The sequence below is a fragment of the Phragmites australis genome, chromosome 8, assembly GCF_958298935.1.
Source record: "Phragmites australis chromosome 8, lpPhrAust1.1, whole genome shotgun sequence".
NCBI lineage: Eukaryota > Viridiplantae > Streptophyta > Magnoliopsida > Poales > Poaceae > Phragmites > Phragmites australis.
The window spans coordinates 31,224,115-31,246,857 of record NC_084928.1 but is presented as its reverse complement, the minus strand read 5'-3'; the positions used below and the strand labels follow the sequence as shown (position 1 = coordinate 31,246,857).

Genomic DNA, 22,743 nt, shown 5'->3' with positions numbered 1-22,743 from the left:
AATCTTTGTCATATTCTAGGATTATAACCTTCACACTTATTTAGGGTGATTATGCACTAGTTGAGACTAGCATATTTAGGTTTTTCAATTGTGAAAAATCCGTTAGTTTATTTCTGCTGTAAGTTTAGGCTAAATAGTAAAACGGGTCAAAGTTTTGTTGAAACACATATTCACCCCTTCTAGACGATATCATTATTCTTTCATTTGGTATCAGAGCTAAATCTCTCTTTTAGAGCTTTACCGCATAGAGAGTAAAGATATCAACTAGTAGACTAATGCATATAGAATCACTCCTATTTGATGACTTAAATTATTTTGAGTGGACTACTCATATGCTTACTATTTTTAGGACTTTGGGTACTTAAATAGAGAGAGTTGTAGATGTGAGCATTTCTCCTTCTAATTATAAATTTATATCACTCGATGAAGAAGAGAAATGCATAAATCTCAATGCTCAAGCTACTAATGCTTTATTCAATACTTTGAGCGAAGATATATTTGACACCATCGTGCAGCTAGAGGACGCTTATCTTATTTGGACAATGCTTAAAGAAAGATATGACAAGCTCAAATGCAATGAGGAGGTTTCTCTTCCGGAGACGTTATTTAAAGAATGCTCTACTTCATCATCCAATCATGAAGAGTATCAAATGACTTTATGTTTTGTCTAAGAGGACATCACTTTATCATCCACCTCACCAATTGACAAATCTAACCAACATAATAATATGGTGAGTGAGATTAGTAAGTGTCCAATCCTTCCTTTAAACTTTAATAACACTAGAAATGAAATTATCATACCTACTAGTGTTATTAACCCTTGCATATCATCTTGTATTAAAATACCTATTTATCATGATGATATGATTATTTGCCCTTATAATGATACATCCATTTCCACTAGTACTTGTGAGACTAATATTTTGAAGGAAATATCAGCTTATGAGAGACAAAGCTTAGGTGAAGAGGCCACAAAGAAAATCAAGAAGAATGCTCTACCTAGGAGAAGATTAAAAACAAACAAGATGTGCTATACATGTCATCAATATGAACATTATATCATCGATTGTCCTCAACTTGGAAGTGAAGCATCTACTTCTCTAAGGTGCTTATCCCCTCACACTAATGCTCCTATGTGTCTTATGATATAAGGTAAAAATAAATTGATAAGTGAGGTTAATAATGTTAATGTTAGTAATAGTGATGAGCTCTGGTTTGATCTTTTGAGAAAAAAAATATATGTCCAAAATGATCAAACTCATAAGTATAATAGAAGGCCAAGAAGAAAACCTTGAGAGACAAGAGGAATTCTTCATTGAAAAAATAGAAGAACTTAATGCCTTAAATAAGAAATATGAAAAACTTAAAGAATCATATAGTTCTTTATCCAATCTTTATGGGGACTTTAGAATTAAGTATATTTCTTTGATTGATAAATTAGATGCTATGCCTTTAGTGGATTTAGAAATATTATGTTCTAATTGCAATACTTTATTTAAGGATAAATCCACTATTTCTCCTAATGATGATGATTATGTTTCTAACTCTATTTCTTGTATAGCATCTTTGGAGAAAGAAAATATTGAGCTAAGGTCTCAACTTGAAAATCTAACTAGCAAGTATGTCGAACTAAAAAAAATCATGACAAGCTTTTGTGCACTCATAAAAATCTTGTAGCTTTTCATACAAAGCTAGAAATAGCTCACGAGGTCATTTTCACAACAGTAAAATCATATGAATTTCATGTGGATAATAGCACACATTCTTTGCATAGTTTAGATTTAACATGTGCTAGTCCTATCAATTCATCTATTATAAATTCTATATCCAAAGATGAATTGTCATTTATTTCTTGTTGCTTTAATACTAATGTGTCATCTAGTTCTACTTGTGATTTTAATCTTGTAAAGAAAATAAAGGATCTTTAAAGAAAGATATGACTATGTGCTTTAAATGGAAGACCACTCTATATGAGATTCTTAGAGACCGAAGTCATCCAAAAGACAAAAGTGGACTCGGATTCAATTATTACAAGAAGAACAAGTCCAACAATACCGAGAAGAATGGTCAAGGTCAAAAGAAGACCACCACACTTATCACTTGCTTCAAGTGCAACAAAGGGGGACATCATGTCTGAGAGTAGCCTTTTGAAGAAGAAGAGAGTGTTGATGGAAAAACGACAAGATAAAAAGTCAATGGAGAAAAAAGCTCCATCACCATCAAGTACTCAATCAAAGACTCATCAAGATGACAAACAGCCAAAAAAGAAACCCTAAGCCAAGTCAAGATCATATTTGACAAGGAGCCAAACAAATAGTCATCAAGGTGAAAAGCTTCAAGTGAAGAGTCTTGGCGGCAAAATATGCTATATATGCCGCAAGAAGGGACATTTATCTTCATCGTGTCCCTAAGGTATTCATCCTAAGCCTCAAGTTGTCAATAATGATTATTTCCTTGGGAAGGATACAATTAGCAATGTATTTGCCAAATTTATTGGTGCTCAATGTGGCTTGAAGAATAAAAAGGCAATTTGGGTTACCAAGCCTATTGTGACTAATGTCTTAGGACCCAATAATGTTGGGGACTATAAATCTCAAAATTGATCAATATGTAAAATCGAGGGCATTGGAGACTTGACAAATTGTTTGGAGATTTATCTAAATGATTAAATAGTCAAGTTATGTGAAAATATAATTATCATCTATCAAATGTTATTCTGTGAAGGTAACTCTCTATCACAATACCTTAGATTCATGTTCTTCATCATTATGTTATATTCATTATTCTACATAATTTCTGGAATTTTCCATATATCAGAATATCTGATTGCAAAGTCGGAACATCTGATGTGCCCAAAAACATTGAAGCTCTAGCCCTTTGCATGTTTAGATTTTGTATCTATGATTGTTTTAGAGTTTATGGTTGCCTACTAGTCTGTGCAGGTCATATATCTAGTATGGGTAAGATGATTGCACATTCATGTGTTGAGCGTGATTTTGGAGCCTCATTTGATCTTACTCATCTTTATTGAATTCTATTTAGCTCTTTAGAGAAATTAATTGATTATCACATTATGGAAGAATATTATGCTTAGTACATCTTACATACTCAGAAGCTGTGAATATTTGAAGAATACCACTTATAATTGATATTATTGCTTATCTAGCATCGATATGGTTTGACAAGCTCATTTAAGACTCAATGTCTTATAATATTTATTAATTGATTCACATTTGATTTTAATTGAAACTTGAGATTCTTGGTACTTCTTTAGTGATCTATTTAATCTCAAGATATTTCTTGAATCACCTTCTTATTCAAATCAAATCAGCTATGATTTTTTATTTGTTCACTTGTGCTAGGTGACCTTGTGAATAATGCTTTTGAAGCATGGTGCCTAATTCTTATATTTCTTTCAAAGAAGGTTGATCTATGGCATTTTGCAAATACCATCTTAAGATATTTGTATATACCATTGTATCCCTACAATTGGTAGTAATACAAGTGATAATCTTTATTGATCATCTTCCTTTTAACTTTTGCTTCTAATGACTTCTTTTTTTTTAAAGATTTACTTAACTCCAAAAAGCAAGGAAATGAGTTTATGGAAGCTTGCTATCTTAATACTTGAATCATTATCTATATACTTGCTTGAGATAATTTTTTTGAACAAATATACAATTTGTTTGCTATATGCTCAATATCCTTGCTTAGTCCATTTGTTGAACTTTGTGAGTGATTATTTGTTGATATTTTTGTCTCAGATGTAATTTGGACACAATTTTTGATATTTGACTTCCTATTTGTATCTTTATGGCTCAAATACTATCTTATCCAAATTATATCTTTGTTGGATCTTGAAAGTGATGAGCATGCTTGTTTAATATAAATATTAATATTTATAGTATGCTTACTTTCTTGAATCCAACATATAGAGTAAGTATCTCTCAAGATCTTTTAATAGCTACAAGGTTCATAGAGTTTTCATTTGACTTCAATTGGTATATGCTTTCAATCTATTAATTAGTACAAATGTCAATTGGTATCTATTCCATATCAAGTTAATATGCACCGTTTATGGGAGAGTTTACTCTATGTGTTGAGATTTTTACTAACATCTTCGTACCCAATTAGTTTGGGAACCAAATTATACTTGAATATTTTTTAGTAAAATAGAGACGCATTGGATGCTTGGGTTAATCACAATGAAGTTCCTTTAAAAAAATCATTTCAATTAGAATTCATGAAGAAGGTATTGATCTTACACTCGATATTATAAAGAAGATCCTCTTCATCAACTTCAATTAGAATCATAAAGAAGGGTCATATCAATGTAAAACCAAGCAAAGATGAATAATGATCTATTACATCAATCCAATACCTTCTCAGTAACTTGTTCTTAATTTATGCACTAAATATCATAGATTCAACCTTATGTAGGTTGCATCATAGCATGGAAATAACTTAAAAAATGTATTTTTGATGCAAGTGCCTAAAAACATCTTTATTGTAAATATGAGCAATTTAAAGTATCATATTTTGTGGAAACTCTATAATCATATTTCTGATTCATCTAATCCCAAATATGCAAAAGAATTTATATTAAATGCTTGAGTTGCACTTATATGCAATATTGATGAAAATTGCAAAATCTATCTTTTGCTTCAGGTTTATAGTCCGCTTTGAATGATCTTTTTGAACATATAAACTTATAAGTTGTTGACCCTTTGTGATAAATGAGATATTCGTTATAATATCAATAATTTTGCTATGTTCAACCTTAAGCCTAATCCATTGTACTTATGGTTTGGACATTAATTTCGGACTGATGTTTGATTTGCCTTCAATTGAGTTTGTTTCAATTGGTACTCGTTCAATTGGCATGTCTTGGATTTTCAATTGGTGTCTTTTGTAGGTATTTAATTGATATCTTTTAAAATTTTAATTGGTATATCTTGCAATTTTACTGGGGTTGTCTTGAATTTTTTAATTGGTATCTTTTGCAATTCCATTTGATATATTTTTAAATTGGTATCTCTTTAAAATCTCATATGTCATCTCTTTAAACCCCTTTGACCTATTGTATACCATAATCTCCCTAAATTATTCATAAGTGGATATGTGCATTTGATTTAACTCAAATTATGATAAATGCACAAATTGTTAAGAGAGCTCATTATATACATGGTTGTGCATTAGATTTCAATGATTTCTTTTGTGGGATAGGACTAATGTGCATTGGGGAAAATTTCTATTTGTCAAGTCCTCCAAAATTCTTCCATTTGGATATTGATGTTAATTGGCGGAGAATTTCTACTAGATGTTATATTTGTAACATGGATTTTCTTATGAGAGAGTTTTAAAGGCTATGCCTTTGATAAATGAGGTGAAGGTTTTTGCATGTATAAGTATGACAGAAACTCTATCTAAAATTTAAGATAGACAATATATGCAATGATATTTAAGATTCATTCACACATGTATAGATTGTGAGGGAGTTTGCTATATGTATATGTTTAATTCTACTAACATCAAAATCTTAGTGGTGTTTGATGCTAGGAAAGCTAGTTTTGGTAACTTCAAATATTTTTGTGATGTTTGATATTCTTAAAACTTGTTCTTAATATACATTTAATTTTCGGATTAGATATATAGTAATAACTTAAAATTTTCAAATATAACCATCTAGTGAGATTGTCATCAAATTACCAAAATAAGGGAGATTGAAGGTTTACCTAGCCCCTAAGTGTGGTTTTGGTAATTAATGATAATACCTATGAACTAACACTTGTGTTGAGAATTATTAGTAGGTTGTTCTATATGTGATGCATAAGGGATTGAGTATGGATTCATTGAGGAATGCCTTGTGATCAAGAGAAATGCATTAAAATGAATGAACTCTAGGTGATGCTCATGAGATAAAGGAGAAGATTGACAATAAAAATGAATGCTAAGTTACTTGTAGAGATCAAGTAAATAAAAGTATGAGATTATCAATTAAGTTTTATGGACTAACACATGTGCTATGTGCTTGAGAGTGAGTGGGGTTAGGTTACATATGAAGATTGACAATAAGAGTGAAGACCAAGTTACTTGTGAAGATCAAGTGACTTATGGTATAAAATTGTCAATTAAGTTTTATGGAATAACTTATGTGCTTTGTACTTTAGAGTGAGTTAGGGTTAGGTTCCATAAGAAGACATGAGTTGAATTTAGATATTCAATACCCTATGTTGGAAAAGCAAGATCAAGACAAACTTAGTGAACAACTTGTGTACTTGATGCTTATGGTTCATGCCTAAGTGGTAAACCAGATGAAGATAATGAAAAGAGAGAAGTCTTCCATGTTTGATGCATGGGAAGCAATCAAGTAAACTTCATCAAGCTTTCGGAAGATCAAGTGAAGATCAAAGTGGGAAGCAAGGATGATCATCGTCATCAATATTAAAAGAAGTGACGACAAGCCTTGTAGAGCTATGAGAAGCATTGGGGGCTTGGATGATGTATTCGTCAAGTCCGACATGATTGCTTAAGGTAAAGATAAAACTAGAATAGGTTTTCTAGTTTTACCGGTCCTAAGGAGTTTGGTGGGAGATCAGGTTATATGATTGACATCCGTACTATCAGAAGGGGTTGACAAAAGTGTTGCTCAATTGTTGTGTTGAGTGCTCAAATCATACTTAGTGTGGGATGTGTTTGTGTTGAGAGTTTGTTCTAGGAATCTAGGGTATCTAAAAAGATGTTTTAAATTTAACCCTTTGTGTTGCCGGCCTTAGTGGCGAAAAGTGATTTTAGCTAAGCCTTAGTGGTGTTTGGCATGTTTTATGTGGTTTTTAGTTTAATCTTGTGGGATTAAGCTTTGAAAAATTAGTGAAAGTGTCTGAATTAGTCTTTGGAGTGTTCATAGCTTTGATTCAATGTGATTGAGATCATGAATTCAATAGGGATGCGTAGCCCTCTGAATAAGCTTTTCGTAGAGTCCAAAATTACTAAAATTGAACATTAGGATCAAAAGTTATCGCCGTTTTCAGAGAGTCAGCTGTGCTGATCTTGAAAGTTTCGGTTTTGGACTGAAAGTTCCAAGTTAGTCAGAAGTTCCGGGTTCAACCCGAAAGGAACCTCTCGGTTTTGGTTTTCTCATGGAACCGGAAGTTTTGACTTTAGATCGAAAGTTCTGGGTTAGGCCAGAATACTTGTAACAGCTAGTTTTTTAGAGTGAGGTATAAATACCCCCTTTGTCTCCTTACGTGGGGGCGGAGCTTTGAAGTGGTTTTTGCTATTTTTGTGGTGCTTGTGAGAGGTGTTAGAACTTGGTGTTCTATCTTTAAGTGCTCTCCTCCTCTCTTTATCAAGAATTGTAAAAATCAAGTGAAGATTGTGAGGACATCTAGAAATAGTTACGGAACTCACCATCTCCGGAGTGGAGGAAGAGTTAGCCATAGTGAAAACGTGGAGTGCATGTGTATAACCTCGTGGGGAAAATGGTTGAAAAAGATCTGACTTAAGTATGACCGAGCTTCCTCGGCAGAGACATAAAATATATGTGGATATACGAACTTCTATAACAAATCATTTATCTCTGTATTTCCTTACTCTTGTGCATTACTTTGATATCCATGCTTGTATGCTTATTTGTATGTTCATTGAGTTAATTTCGTGATATTCGAATTTGTTTTTTTCTAATCGGAAGTTCTGATGAACAGTAATTTTTGAACTTTATATTAGAATTTTCTTGCATATCTTACTAGATTTGAATAATCTTTATCATACTATAGGATTCTAAACTTCACACTTATTTAGGGTAATTGTACACTAGTTGAGCCTGGCATATTTAGGTTTTTTAATTATGAAAAATTTGTTAGTTTATTTCCGCTGTAAGTTTAGGTCAAATAGTAAAAGTTATCGAAGTTTTGTTGAAACGCCTATTCACCCACCCTCTATGAGACATTATTGTCCTTTCAAAAACCAAATTTTTGTTTAGGTTTACAACTTGAGCACTTTCCCTCAGGAGTGCTGATACACCATTCTATATATATTGAGAAAATATTACAGAAATTTAATATGGATAAATCATATCCATAAAAAAAACCTATGGTCGTTCGATCCCTTGACATGAATAAAGATCCATTCAGACATAGAGATAATGATGAAGATACACTTAGACCTGAAGTTCCATATATTAATATCATTAGAGCACTTATGTACCTTACAAATTGCACTAGACTTGACATTGCATTTGCAATCAACTTGCTGACTAGACATAGTGTTGCCCCAACAAAAAGGCATGTGATTAGCGTAAGACAAATCCTTATATATCTCAATGGTACAAAAGATCTTGGTTTATTCTATTAGAGAAATCAAGATATGATCATGGTGGGATATATCGATGTTGGCTATTTATTAAATTATTAAATGCGATTAATAAATTATTAAATTCGGAATTAAAAATTATAAAAAAAATAACTAAATACGATTAATACAATGTTGGATCGGATGCTTGGAGACAAGGCAGGTATGACCATAGAACTTTCTCATACGGTGCGTGAGGCTGCAGGCCTTACGTACACCGCATGACATGTCCGACAACAGTGATATTAAGATTCCCCCGCTCTGATTCAATTGACATTTAGAGGACGAATGCACAAATTTGAACACCAGGTTTTGAACCTGATGTGTGGAGTCTTACTTTCACCGAATTAGGATCCCCTGACGATCTCAGTTCACCTCCACCACTCCAACCCACCAAGAAGTGACTCCAACCCACTGGTTTCCATGTAATTACGATAACGAATCTATTGATATTATTCTTATATGTCAAGTTAAAGTATATATTGTAATCGCCAAATTTTCTGAAAGCTCCTAAAAAAGTTTTTGCAACTTCTATCCCACATATCGGGGTAATTGGGAGAGCCATCGCGGGAATAGCTGATAGGAATACCTCGCTGGACCGAAACTTCGTGAGACGCCTGAGGTATTCTTGTATATATTTTTTTTTGCTGTTGCTACTGACGAGAATAGCAAAATACGTCTCATGTTCTTGGTGCACAACTCACAACATGGAACATAACAAAAAATCAACCCGTATAATTCTACTTACAAGCAACTGAACCTGCTGGTCTGTGCGTTGCATTCTATTCGACGAGCTGCTTGCCCTCGAACGTCTGCGCGAACATCCAGTCCGCCGGCGCGACGCTGTACGCCGTGACCGTCCTCCCCCTGCCACCGGTGACCTCGAAAGACAGCGGCTGGCCACGGAGGTCGGCGTCGCACTGCCAGTTCTGGCCCCAGTTCCTCCCCATCGGTATCCACCCGGTCCTCGACCCCTTCACCTTCACGGCGGCGACCTCGCCATCCGCGGCCACGTTGGTGATCAGCACCTGGAGGAAGTGGGCACTGCCGGTGATGGTGAACCGTATGCCGCCCGCTCTGTCACAGCTCACCCTGCATCACCATTCACCAAATAGCTTATCCACATGATAAAAAAACTCGACCAACCTAGCAAGAGCTAAGTGGCATTGCACATAAGAAGAAAAAGCCACCCAAATTCGAGCTGAAAGAGGCCTCAAATCTGGGTAGTGGAGGTGTCTAAACAAACATGTCCCACCAACCAAGCTAGGCTCAGCTACATCATATCTCACACAGAAATGCTTCGTTTGTTCATGGTGGTGATCAAAGTGGAATGGCCTCTTTTGAAAGTGATGAGTAGGTGCCAATGACAGGATAACGTAATTATTTAATATTATACTATAAACATCATTCAAAAAATTTATACTATAAAGGATACTTGCTGTCTACTCTTGCATCAGAAGGGACATACTCATATCATTTGTCTGAAACCGCGGGAAGTTCTCATAATTAACAACACAAGTCAGATTTTAAAAAGAGCACTGATTAAAGCTGTTCTTTTTCTCTGTGCATTCGAAAGCATGTTGCTTTCTACTTATCCATTTCTAATCATCAAACATCATTATGGGCTTTCGCAAAAGGCAGTACAGCCTAGGGGTGGCAACGGGTCTATCCCCGTCAGGCTTGGCCTACCCACACCCGACCTAAAACCCGATTTTGCAAACCCGACCCGGCCCCAAAATAGATATCGGGTCCAAAACGGTTTCCGCCCCTGGCCCCGGCGGGGACCCAAGCAACCCTGGCCCCCACCTCTCCCTCCCTAGCACGCAGCACGCCCGCCCTCGCCTGTCTCGATGAGCTTATGCTCACCTCGGCTACCCTAGTGCCTCGATGCATATGCCGTCGAATCAATCGCAAATTTGCAACAGAACCGACCTTTGCTCGGGATCACAATCAATATAGAACTTTCATCAAACATGGAGCACCGCTCGTTTTCATTATCATATAAGCACATAAATGATCTTACCTATGCATGTCGTTATGGCCGCCACCACCCTCTAGTGCGCCACTCGCCGCCAATGCCCTGTGCTCCGGCTTCCTCCCTCCTCTGCGCTTGTTGTCACCTAAAGCCGTCAACACCTGCCCACGCTCCGCCGCGCCCCATCCTACGGACCCACAACCACTCATCGCGCCCTGGGCCCACATGCTGTCACGCCGTTCTGCCGGCCCGTAACCGCACACTTTGCCGCCACCGCACCGAGCAGTTTACGGCCACCCCGTGCGCCGTCTCGTCGCCCCGCAGGCGCTCGCAACGGCCCTCCCCGCGCCTGCCGCCGACAAATCCATCCCTCCAATGTGCGAAATCCGACAGGAGACAACAGGATTTGGTCGATGGAGCGTTGTGCGACCTACCCCTTGGCTCCTCGTGGCTCGGAGGGGGCGGATCCGTGCTCGGGGCTCACAGATTTGGCATGCTGCTCGTCGACCTTGCGTCGATGAAGGGTGGGACAGACGACGGTGGGGAGCCGAGGAGGGGGGAGATGGTGGGGGAGGCGGGGAGGTGGAGACGGGAGGGGGCGGGAGCGGGCACTGACGACCGGTGGCACGCTGACGCCGATGGGCCGGAGGACAGGGAGGAACGGGGAGTGAGGGTCATGACTTGGGGGAACGAGAAGAGATGAGGGAGTGAAAGCCGGAGGAACCGAGGGGGAGAATGAGAGATGAGGGAGAGGGACGAGTGGACAATGAACGAGTGGGCGAAGTGGCTCTGTGACTGGCATATCTTGGGATTTTGGGTGGGCAGGTGGCCCCGCGGGTGGAAAATTAGACCCAGACCCGAACCTAGCTCGGGTCCGGGTCCCGACCCGATAACCCCGCGGGGCTATTTTTTCACCCAAACCCGACCCTGTCGGGTCCGAAAACCGCGAGAACTCGACGTGACAGGGCCAACTGCCATCCCTAGTATAGGAGTAAGCTAAAAAAATACACTGAATGCACAGCTCAAGAATGATAGCGTGCCATGTTCCATGGCTTTGCATATTCAGGGTCAGTTGGAGTAGAAATAATTAGCCAAGACCCAATGAGCAGCGAACAATTCAATGCTTTCTCGTAATTTGTTCGTTTTTCTCATATTTCTTTATTTTTAAAATTTTGAAAAAAAAAACAGCGAGCAGTTCAAGATCAGGCATGTAACTGATAAATTATAGTACCTTCGGAACTGCACCGGCACGATGTCGGCCTTGGCCTTGGCGACCCGGAGGAATGCGGCCTCCGACAGCTCGAGGTGCTCCCTGGGGAAGTTGCACCAGCCGCCGGCGTCGTCGGCGATGCCCATGTTGGCGGGGCAGTAGTCCGCCGCCGTGACGACCACCGTCGGGCTGCCGCGCAGGCACCAGCGGATGTGGTTGACGCACCGGAGCTCGTAGCAGCCGCCGCAGGCGCTGCCACGCCCGAACAGCGCCGCGCTCAGCCCCGCCGTGTACCGCCCGTACCTGAAGATGTCCAGGTCGCCGTACCCGCACGCACCACCACCTATAAGAACCATTGCATCAAACAGAAAAATAAGCAGCGTGTTTTCTCTTCTCAAGTAGCAAAGAAATAATCAGCATTAGAGAAATTGATGTAAAAGATGGATATCCTTGAATCCAGGATTTCAAGCCCCACTTAGAACACAGGGAAAAAAAATTTCTTATGTCTACGAAAATCGCACTGTTTAACATGAAATTTTAGCGAAATTACTACATTTTGGACACCAAAAGCCATTCTTTGAGGAGCTAAAAGTACACTTGCAAGGAATTGCTCTGCCAATATGTTGTTTCTACAGTCGTGTTCCATGGAGCAATACTGTATGCAACTACCCTCCACGACTTGAATGTAAACAGTACAAGGTAACAGCAAATAAAACTCATATTATTGAACTAATAATACCAGCTTGCCTCTCATAATTAGAATTTGTCAAAAGCATTCATTCAATGTGCCTCAACAACTTTCTCAAAAGGAGAAGGTTGCAAAACTTAAAGCCCATTTAGCACCGAAAATGTACTACATAACCCCTTTTCTTTCGGCTGTTAAGGACAGCATTAGTGCACTATCATCAACCCTCCCTTTTTTTTTTCCTGCAGTACCTTCCACAAATCAACACAATGCTTCTATCATCTACTGAACATGCTTGGAATGTTCAGTTCCAAGAATCCCTCAATCTATCTGAAGAAAGGAAAGTGAAGAAGTTTCATCCCTGAATCTTCCCTTCTGCTTCCTATTGCGACTAGTTCTTAGCAGTTAGCACCACTTGCCTGCCCACTATGCCGGATCTGTCTAACACTACACCATCTGCTTACTAATCCATTCATGCTTGCAGACGACATTCACCTTCCCCATCTCTTAAAAAAGTTGCATTCACATCCCCATCCACAGAAAATGCAGAAAGAAAGGGTAAAGGCAGAGAAAAAACTGACATTGCTGATGTTCCTGATGCTACAGTTTTACGAAGCTGAAACGCGCACATACCATCGTTAAGCGGGTGCGGTTGGAACTCCTTGATGTAGGTAGCCGTGCCCAGCCTCCACTCCTCGTAGCCGCCATTGCCGAGCCTTACACCGCTACCGAAGGTGGCTGCAGAGAGCAGCAGGAGCAAGAGCAGAGGCAGGGAGCTCATCATGCTGCCTGCCGGCCTTTGGTGATCAGTGCCCCTCCTAGACGACGCAAGACGAGCAATGGGAAGAGAGAGTCTTTACTCTTGATTGGCTCGTTTGGTGGTGTATTTCTTGTTGTTCTTAGGCTGAAATGTGCAGTCCTTGGCCTGTGGTGGTGGGAGGGAGGAGAGACCGGAATGGCGGAGTCAAAGATGACAGAGGAAAGCACAGTGGACGGAGGGGTGTAGAAGGGGAGGCTGCTTTTGCCCCCTTCCTTTCTGCACTCACTTTATTGGGATTTGCAGTAGTGGCAGGAGCCAGCAGCAGCCGCCGCGGAGGCTGCCCTTTTGAGGGCCTCGGACAAGACATGGCAGAAAGGGTGTAAAAATGGATAGCAGTAAAACAATATCATCTGATATTTGTATATGGTAAATAATCTCTTGATACATATACTGTCAAACGTCGATATGTATTAGTTGTGACTGGTCAGATCTGCGAACAATTAAAATACATAGTTCCCTACGCTTAAATTACTATCGTTCTCGTGTTATGTAAAATTATTATTATATAATTTATTATTAAAGCGGTAGAATAGTCACAGACAACCGAAGTAAATAGATATTCAGATTCGAAGATCCGATTTATATTGTTATTGAAAGATTCAAATATGCATTCATATTTATTTTAAAATATACGTAGATGAAGGTGTACTATCTAATTCGTATGTGATATGTTTTCACCCTTAAAGTAAGAACAGGGGAATGTCTTTTGCACTCGCGCCCTCTCAAACATGCCATGCCATTTAGCAAAGCAGCACCCCACAATTCAGCTCATCATTTCTGTCTGCACTCCCAAGTCTGAACGCCAAATCGTGATTGCAATAGCTCAGATTGTGTGATGACATGTGCGTACTAGTATTTGAGTTCTTGTTTCCCTCTCTGGCATTTTCACTTGTTTCTTCAGTGTTCCTGCGTGCAATTGCAGAAAAAGGAGCTAGTGGTAGCTAAGCTAGCGTGGTTGGAGCCTTGGAGGAATTCGACGGCTGCAGTCTGCAGAAGGTTGGGGAGCTTTATTAGGTTGTGTCCTTGACCTGGAGTGATTGCTGGCCTCGTGCCGGTGCCTGCCTACGGACTGGGGTCTTTACACAGGCCTCAGGGGAGGGGACGTGAGCCAGTGACTGCCACAAGATACGCCGTGATCCAACGCGATCTCGGCCTGAGCTTAGCAAGCAGTACTGCCTCATGGTCCAGGACTGCAGGCGCGTAATGCTCAGCCGTGCCGATCCGTTCGCCGGAGCCCGGAGGCCTGTTTTCTTGAAAGCTAGTCCTGCATGTTTTAGGAGGTTCACAGCTTTTATTGAGAGCTAGAAATGCTGGAAATTTAAACGTAGATAGATATGCAAGCAATACGGTAGTGAATGCTACGATTTAAAATGAGTCCGCCGAAATGCGCCGCAAGCAAGCGTCGGACCAATCGACATATGGGGAAGCACGCAGTGAATGCCGGCTTGTGTTGGGGGTGCTGATGATGCATTTTGAGGCCCAGCTGTTTGATGAGGTGTCGATGGGCCGGATGTAGGGATACTATTGCGACGACTGCTCCGGAATTAGCAGCGCCCCCGGAGGCCGGAGACGGATTCCTCGAGTCACCGGGCCAGGCCGAGGAAGTCCCAGTTTTCGTGGCGAAAAGAAATAGGCCCAGCGACGCCGAGGCCGAACACAACATCTCTCGGCGTCGGCCGCGGCACGAGGCGAGACCGTGCGCCCACTTGGCGATTTCGCGGGTCCCCTGCGCCTCGCAGCCTCGTCTCGGCAGGATGGACGATGCAAGGCCGGCACCGTGGCTGGCTGTCTCGGCGCCTAGCCGTGCCGCGTCCTCCAGTCCCGCCTCGCACCGCGCGTCCGTCCGCCACGGTGAGATTTCGAACCACGCAGCTCCAACTAGTTACATGCACCGCGGACTCGGGGTTTAACCCAACACGTGCAATCCACCGGATGACCGACGGAACACGGGCATGGATCGATCGGAGGCTCAGCTCCGACCACACCCACACTTGTTTCTAAAACACGCACCTTGCTGAAGTTACAGAACGCGACGGTCAGTCCCACTCGCCGAGCGCGTGACGTCCCCTTGCTTAATTAATCGATCTCGCTAACGCGACAGTCCGCATACGACATCGGGCACTCGTCGAGGGTGCCTCCGGCATAGCAATGATTGTTGCTTGGTGCTCTTCAGGACGCCACGAGCGGTCAGGTGCTAGCATGCCGTGAATGGTACCGGTCGTTCTGCCACCAATTGCAGTCACCGGCGATGGATCGATATAAGAGTAGAGGAGGATGGTTGATCACCTCTCTGCGACGAAAGAGGTGAGTATGAAAGGATTTGCTTATCAGATCATATGGATTTGCTTATGTGAATGTAGTAAGTTGCTTATAGTATTCAACCGATTTGCTTGCTATTTTTTTTTTAATTTTTGCAAAACTTACTCTTGAAAGTATACAGAATTGCTGAGTTTGAAGCAATTTGCTTTTTCCAAATTATATAAATTTGCTTGCAGCAATATTGCTCCTGAGTATGAAGCAATTTGCTATTCTGAATAGTATAAGTTTAAAATTGTAACTAAAATTTTTAAACAATTAATATTTTTCTGTGAGATTTAGTTTTCACGGTTTGTTCCACACAAATTGTTCTTATTTTTAATTAAAAATATGTAGGAGTTCAATTTGATATCGCCTTTGAATGGTTCTAAATTTGCTCACAAAATTGTTGACACCCAATCTAAATTGTCCCAACTGTTTTTAAATTGCTCACAGGTCCATTCTAATATCCTTAGATTTTTCACAAAGTTGCTTCCATACCTGCATTTAGGAGGCAAACGAACATATGTATTTTTTTTTATCAATAATTCATCTATTTTTTTGCCATGCATTAAAGTGTGTCACGCATAGTTGTTGCAAGTCTAGATGTAAACAAGTCCAAAAAGGAATAAAAATTTTATGCTCATATTTTTTTATTAAAAATAAATAAGCATATCATAAGTTTAAAGCATGCACATACATGTGTTAGCATAGCCTTAAAAAAGCAGAGTCCGGAGCAAAAGAAGTAGAATCCGCTTACTTGATCACTGGCAACAGCTTGGATCAGAATTATATTTCTGCATCTAGAATAGACCGCGACGTCTTCTACATGTGAGTTGGAGTTCAACGTTGCTTGCCAGAGTCATGCCGCCACCTGCCCATGCGCCCGTGCTGCATTGCCCGTTGTTCTATGTGTTGTGCACCATGCGGTAAATTCGGAGTGTCTCAGCTGAGCCATGGACTTCTAAAAGAAAGTGAGATTTGAGCTCAGATTTACATTCCTACCGAATTAGGAGGCATAGCGATAGATTTCACATAATTGAAATCATTTAGTATCAGTTGCATTTATGTAGCAAAGCGTAGGAAATCATTTAGTATCAGTTGCATTTATGTAGCAAAACGTAGGAATTTTTTTATATTTGCAAAAATACACACCCGTTTTAAAAAAATAGCACAACTAACCTACCGTTGCTTGTTGGAAGGTGTTGTCCATCCAATGAGTGACATCTTGTAAGGCCTATAGGAAAAGGGTGGGAATTTAATAACCCCGCCGACTTAGCTGCCATGTCAAGGTATTACCTGTTGGATGGGCGACATCTTGCTGTCGTCCTTCCAACATGCGACAGGAGTGTCTGTGTGTAGTAGCTTGGGCCCACCGAAAAAGATGTCGCCTGTTGAACAGATAGCACTATTTCCTATATAAACGACGCACTGACCCCCTCCCCTTCCACGCCTCATTTGCATTCTTTGCTGACTAAGGAGAGGGAGCAGAGTGCATGAGTAGGTGGAGGTGGAGGAGGAGGAGGAGGAGAGGAGAGGACAGAGGAGGGAGGAGAAAGAAGCTACTGGAAGAAGATAATTTTTCCCTCGCTTTTTTACAAACCAATTATGGTAACCATTAGATCTAGGTTTAGATATATGTTGTTTATATTCTCTAAGGCATGTTAGGTTCAGATGTGGTACATGGATAGGTTAGAATGATTGTGTACTATACATACCACCGTGTATGTTGCAGCTCCGATTAAAATGACCGTGTTCAACTGCTTTTTCGATAATTCCATGTATAAAAAATCTCATAAACATCGAATGACAATGGTATTTTAAATACTTTGAAAACACCAAATGACAACACACGAGAGATGCTACCTTGGGCGCATACCGAAATGAATGCGGTGAAACCCTAAACTAAGCAACCCTAGGAAGATGTCGCCTGATGGTTGGGCGACACCAAGATGTCGCTCTGATTGGGCGACACGAAGATGCCGCCCTTGTGTAGCCCGCTGGATAGGCGACAATAAGGTGTTTCCCGCTGGAGGGGCGACATTTTCTGTGCCACGTCAGCAGGTTGCCATGCTGACCTGCCATGTCAAGGTGTCCACTGGGTGACCTCTCCTGCGCCATGTTAGCAGGCTGTCATGCTGGGCTGTCACGTCAAGGTGTCACCCGTTGGATGGGAGACATCTTGCTGGCACCTATCCAACAGACGATGATATGTTGGTTGTACTATTTTTTTGAAACGGGTGTGTATTTTTGCAAATATTAAAAAATATTTTTCTCTCCAAAAAGTAGTATATTCAAATTCGTAACGAGGTTCGTGGGCGATGAAAAGTGACCTTTGAGCGCGGTGACAGGCAACCGAGAGTTTCCCATCCTCGCTTTCGCAAATGGTTCAGCCCTTAATGACAACAAGCAGTCGTGGCCTGTAATACCCAAAAAAAAAATGAAAATCAATTGTGACCGTGGGACTTGCGAGGAGTACAAGCTTTGACCTTTTGAACCGTTGCTTGGATGTACTATCAGAGACAGCGTATGTGTAGATCTCATCGAGACGATTCTGTTTTGCTATCTAATGTCACGTTTGGGCACTTGGTGAGTCCGTGATGAGCCTAATAAATTTAGATTGTTGGATAAAATGAAAAAAAAGGATAAGACTCGGTGGGATCGGTTCCCACCTGATCCCACCCGCACTCTGCTCGTTCACCCGACTCACTCGACCACCACCCATATCCACCCTAATCCTAGCCACCACCGGCTGTCGTGCGTCGCCTTTGCCCCGATGCCACCGCCGACCATCGCTCGCCACCTTCCCCTGCAACGCGCCGTCACCTGTGTCATGCCGCGTCGTAGATGTTCGTGTTGTGCCGTGCCACCACCATTGGCCAGCGCGCTATTGCCCGTGTTGTGCTGTGCCACTGTGTAGCGAACATATCCCTTTTAGGACATGTAATGTGATTTTGGTGATTAATGATAACATAGTCAATAGGACTAATATGTTTATCAAGTATATACCTTAGTATATCTCATAGATGCAATACATAAAGAAGCCACTGAAACCGAACTCAATAATGGTTGAATTAGACATGTTTAGAGGAAAAATGGCCTCATCGGATGGCCCAGTGTTATGACTGTTGTAAACGTCAGAGTATTTTTTAGCAAGTGTGCACACCAGAACATTTTGTCTTAGAAGATGTTCTGTCACGTTCCGAAATCCGTAATTGTGTGTTTTAATCCAAAAGCATGCAATTTCAGCTTCATGTTCCAGTTTGGGTCACTGGAGCACCTCACTTTGGATCAATGAGGTGGGAGAAGGAAACTAAGAGAAATAAAGGAGCTAGAAGCAAGTCTGGATTTTTCCTCTAGGTAAATGGGGCTCATTTGTGTGGAAAATATCTCTCTATAAGTGGGCAACAGCTCTCTCTCCCCCTCAAACTTGCTCATACGTACTCCTCACCCACTCCACCATATAAGGCTTTTTGAGGAAGCAAGTTAGAGTTGACTGTCTCTCACTCTCTCTCTTAGGCTCCCTTTTCCCCCTTTGGATCCCTACCTCTGGGAGCAAGATCAAGGTACGTATGTGGTACTCGCGTGACCACCAGCTCAAGGACTACTCGTCCATCCAATTCATTTTCAGTTTCCCTGAAGGAATTCGAGCTGGTTCTGAACTTGTTTGGTGTTCTTTGGGAGAAGCAAGGAAGCAGCAGTTTTTCCTCTCTTCTCCAAGCCATTTTCCGTCGTTTCCTCCTTCAACTGGCGGTCACCAACCTCAGCAAAGGACATTGGGTGAGTCTGCTAGGCTCCCATGGCAAGTATGCTCATTTTGGTTGGATAGATCTTGAATCTGGAACTAGGGTTGCAAAGTTCTTAAAGTTCTTCAGTCTGGGAACAAATGAGGATTTAGGTAGATTTGAGTTAGGAATCATGTTGCTAGGCGGTTGAGCAAAGTCTAGACCCTGTACACTCTTCTAGGCATTTTTGCTTTTGATTTAGAGAGACTCCCAGGTTAGTTTAGTCCAGTTTTTCCCTTCGTAAATGGCTGCTGTTCTGGAGCTGCACGAGGCTTATTTTACTGTAGCGCCGAACACTGTTCACCCGAGCACTCCGAACACTGTTCACCCCGAGCACCCTGGGTACTGTTCACCGAGAACGGTTCACCCCGAGCACCCCCAGGTACTGTTCACCGAGCACATCAGGTACTGTTCAACCGAGCACCCCGAGTAGTCCACCCGAGCACCCCGGTTACTGTTTGCCCGAGCACCCGGGTACTGTTCATCCCGAGTACTGTTCACCAATGGGTACCTGTTCACCCGAGCACCCGGGTACCCGAGCACTCTGTGTACTGTCCACCCCCAGCACTCCGGGTACCCGAGTACCCGAGTACCCATGGATACTGTTCATCCCGGGCACCCCGAGCACGGTTTATCAGGCTTTCCTGATAGCTGGTAGCTTGTAAAATTCGTAGTTAATTCGTACGAACTCCAAACTTCATGAGACCAGTTGCGTTGGCTTCGTAGGAACATGAACTACATGTTAAAAATGTTGAAACTTATTAAATACGTTCTGAGAATTTAATTATTGATTAAATGTGTTTCAACTTAGTTAAATCACAGATAATCAGTACCATGTTCAAAAATTATGAGACCACTTGGAAAATTCTGGTTTGGATAGTACGATCTTGGAATAATGTTCTCATGTATTGTGGAGCATATTTTTCTTACATGGTCGCATTTCATACATGCTCATTACATTGCACGCGTTGCTCTCTATAGTGAACGCCGATCCGTCGATCCCGGAGGCCGTGGGCGATCGTGAGGCGCCCCACCTTTCTGATCCAGGGCAGCAAGGCAAGCATCGTTCATATTGCACTATGTCAATTGAAAATCTAATATGTTATCTACGCTTATGTATACTTTGCATGTGTCGGGTACCGAGTTGGGTAGAACCTATGCCGATGCATTCTCCCATTTCGGTCACGTGTCATGTGTCATTCCTTGGAGCCTAGTGGTGTCGTCGAGTTCTAATTATAGTTCGCTATGCTTGGTGGTACTTAGGCTTTCCGGTAGAAGTCGACGACGGCGTCCACCGTTGTCGCGAGCCTAGGACTTATTACCTGTTCACATTTGTGGTTATGTTGATGATGTGTCGGTTTGGTGAGTGGTGAGTTGAGACGAGGTGTGTGCGGTGTTAGGGGTGTCATCTGCTCACGAGGAGTCCTCAGGCAGTTCGGGGAGGGAACCCGGACACCGTAGACCGCTTGCACCGGTTAAGCACCGATCGTCGGTGTAGTCGGCTTTAGCACTTACCTTACTCACCACATGCTGATATAATGGTAGGCGAGCCGATTACCTTCGCAGACGTGGTCATGTGGGCCTCGTCATAGACGGTGTGAGTCCGGTTTGAGTCCGGGCTTTTAGCGGTATTAGTTTGCTCGGGGAGTAGTTCTAATACCGCCGTGCCGAGCTATGGTTGATCCACATGGTTGGGCCTGGTTGGGAAAGGTTGTCACGGGTACCCCCTTGTGTGCATCTTAGCGGGTGGCACAAGCCGTATGGTCCCTGTGTCGTGTGGGTCCAGGAGTATCCCCCTGCAGGGTGTATAATTAGTTCGAACTGCCGCGCTCTCGGTCATGAGCATCGCTATCACTTATCTCCACCGAGCGACCATGTTTTGGTCGTAGAGTTTCGATGTGGGTTGTGGCATGGTTGGATTGGGGTGGTTTGGTCGGTATGTGGTTGGTGGTTTGGTGGGAATGGTTTGCTTTTATACACTTGTTGTTCATATATCTGTTCTGATCAGTTGGTTGGCAGGGTTTGAGTCGGTGGTTGGTTAAGTCAGTTGCTTACACCTAGAGTCTAGGTTGCTTACCGCTTAATGAACTTAAACATGTCTTAATCCTTGCTACAGCTTTAAATGCATGATCTTTGGAGTTGAGAATATATATACTCATACTGTGTAAGACTTGCTAGTACCTTCGTACTAAGGGGTGCTGCCCTTAAGTTGCTTTCAGGTTCACAGGTTGGCGAGGAAGAGGCGATGTTCGGCTACTTTGTGCCTGCCAATCAGGGTGGCGGGCAGGAGTAGCACCTTCTACTCCGAACTCCGGCGCTTTTGGTATGGAGCCTAAGGGCATACGGCTCCATACTCTTTTGTTGTATAGGTTTTCCTTCCACTGCATAGTTGTCGTTGTTCCTCTTTTGTTGTAAATTGTGGAAGCAGTTGCATGTTTAATAATTGTAATCCAGTTTAATTGTGTTGGGTATTCAATTGTGTTGTGATATTTGAGTTGGAAGGCATGTGTTCCGATCCTGGGCACAAAACACGTGCCGGGACTACCGGAATGGTATTCTGGCTAATCATCGAGGTTGTGATTATGAATAATGATCCTCCTGATGATTAATTAGAATACTATTTGGACGGTTCCTCACATGTTCTGCAATTCTACACACCGGATGGTCCGGTGCTAGAGAGAAGTGAACACACCGGAGTGTTTTACAGGAGAAGTGCAGTTCTCAAAAGAAGAAGGATGAACTCACCAGATAGTTTGGTTATCACTGAGATAGCCTCACCGGAGTATTTTCCGAGACGGGCCGGCAGCGCGGCAGATGGAACGTCTCGGCCCTCACGATGTTATTCCGAGACGGGCCGGATGGCACGGGATGGGACCTGTGCATTTAATGACCCCACACCCTTTTGCCAGAATGTGGCAGGAACTGACACCGAGCGTGGCGGAAGCAGTTGGAGGTGACAGGCCACGCGCGCCCTTAAATGCGGCTTCAGGCCTTTGACTGGCCGACACCTCATCAGTGGGCCCCTGTGGGGGGCCACTGTCGGAGGGGCTTTCTGGGTCGTCGGGGAACCAAGTGCTCGGGGGGTCACTGTTCGCATCCCTGAGCACTCTCTCCCGAGAATGCCCTTTCTTAGTCCTCGGGGACCAAGTGCTTGGAGGTTGCTGTTCACCTCCCCAAGCATTCTCTCCTGGGCATGCTTTTACGGACCATCAGGGTACCGAGTGCTCGGGGGCCGCTGCACGCAACCCTGAATACTCTCTACCGGAACTTCCTTCAGTGGGTCCTTAGGATACTTGGGTGCCCAAGGGGCCAACGCTCGCGGCCCTAGGCACACTTCTCCCGGCACTTAGCTTGCCTGGTCGTCGGGGGACTCAAGTGCTCAAGGGTCACCGTATATCTCCCCAGGCACTTCCTTCCTGGCACTTAGACTTCGCAGGTCTTCGAGGAACCTAGGTACTCGGGAACCACTGACTGTGGCCCCGAGTGCCCTCTCCCGGGACTTAATCTTTTTTGCCTTGCGGGATGGCGCCACATGGCGGATTGCTGGCCTGGCCTCGGGATTCGGGGACCCCCGGTTCCTGATTCACCGACACGTCCTAACACGCTGGCGCTTCGAAAAGAAAG

The 22,743-nt window shown here is 42.4% G+C and overlaps 1 protein-coding gene across 1 annotated transcript; it reads right to left on the bottom strand.

The window, feature by feature from the left end:
• Positions 1 to 8,954: 8,954 nt before the first annotated feature.
• LOC133925958 (expansin-A16-like) lies at positions 8,955 to 13,283 on the bottom strand. The gene is made up of 3 exons (XM_062371693.1): positions 12,853 to 13,283; positions 11,556 to 11,877; positions 8,955 to 9,441 (listed from the first exon to the last, which is right to left on the bottom strand). Exons 1-3 carry the CDS (start codon positions 13,001 to 13,003, stop codon positions 9,132 to 9,134), a joined length of 783 nt encoding a protein of 260 aa, XP_062227677.1. The 5' UTR covers positions 13,004 to 13,283; the 3' UTR covers positions 8,955 to 9,131.
• Positions 13,284 to 22,743: the final 9,460 nt, after the last annotated feature.

Coding starts and splice junctions, on each gene's coding strand:
- LOC133925958 (XM_062371693.1), bottom strand. CDS start 13,003: ATGATGAGCTCCCTGCCTCTGCTCTTGCTCCTGCTGCTCTCTGCAGCC. Junction 11,878..12,852: donor ACCGCACCCGCTTAACGATG/GTATGTGCGCGT, acceptor TGGTTCTTATAG/GTGGTGGTGCGTGCGGGTAC. Junction 9,442..11,555: donor GTGCCGGTGCAGTTCCGAAG/GTACTATAATTT, acceptor ATGGTGATGCAG/GGTGAGCTGTGACAGAGCGG.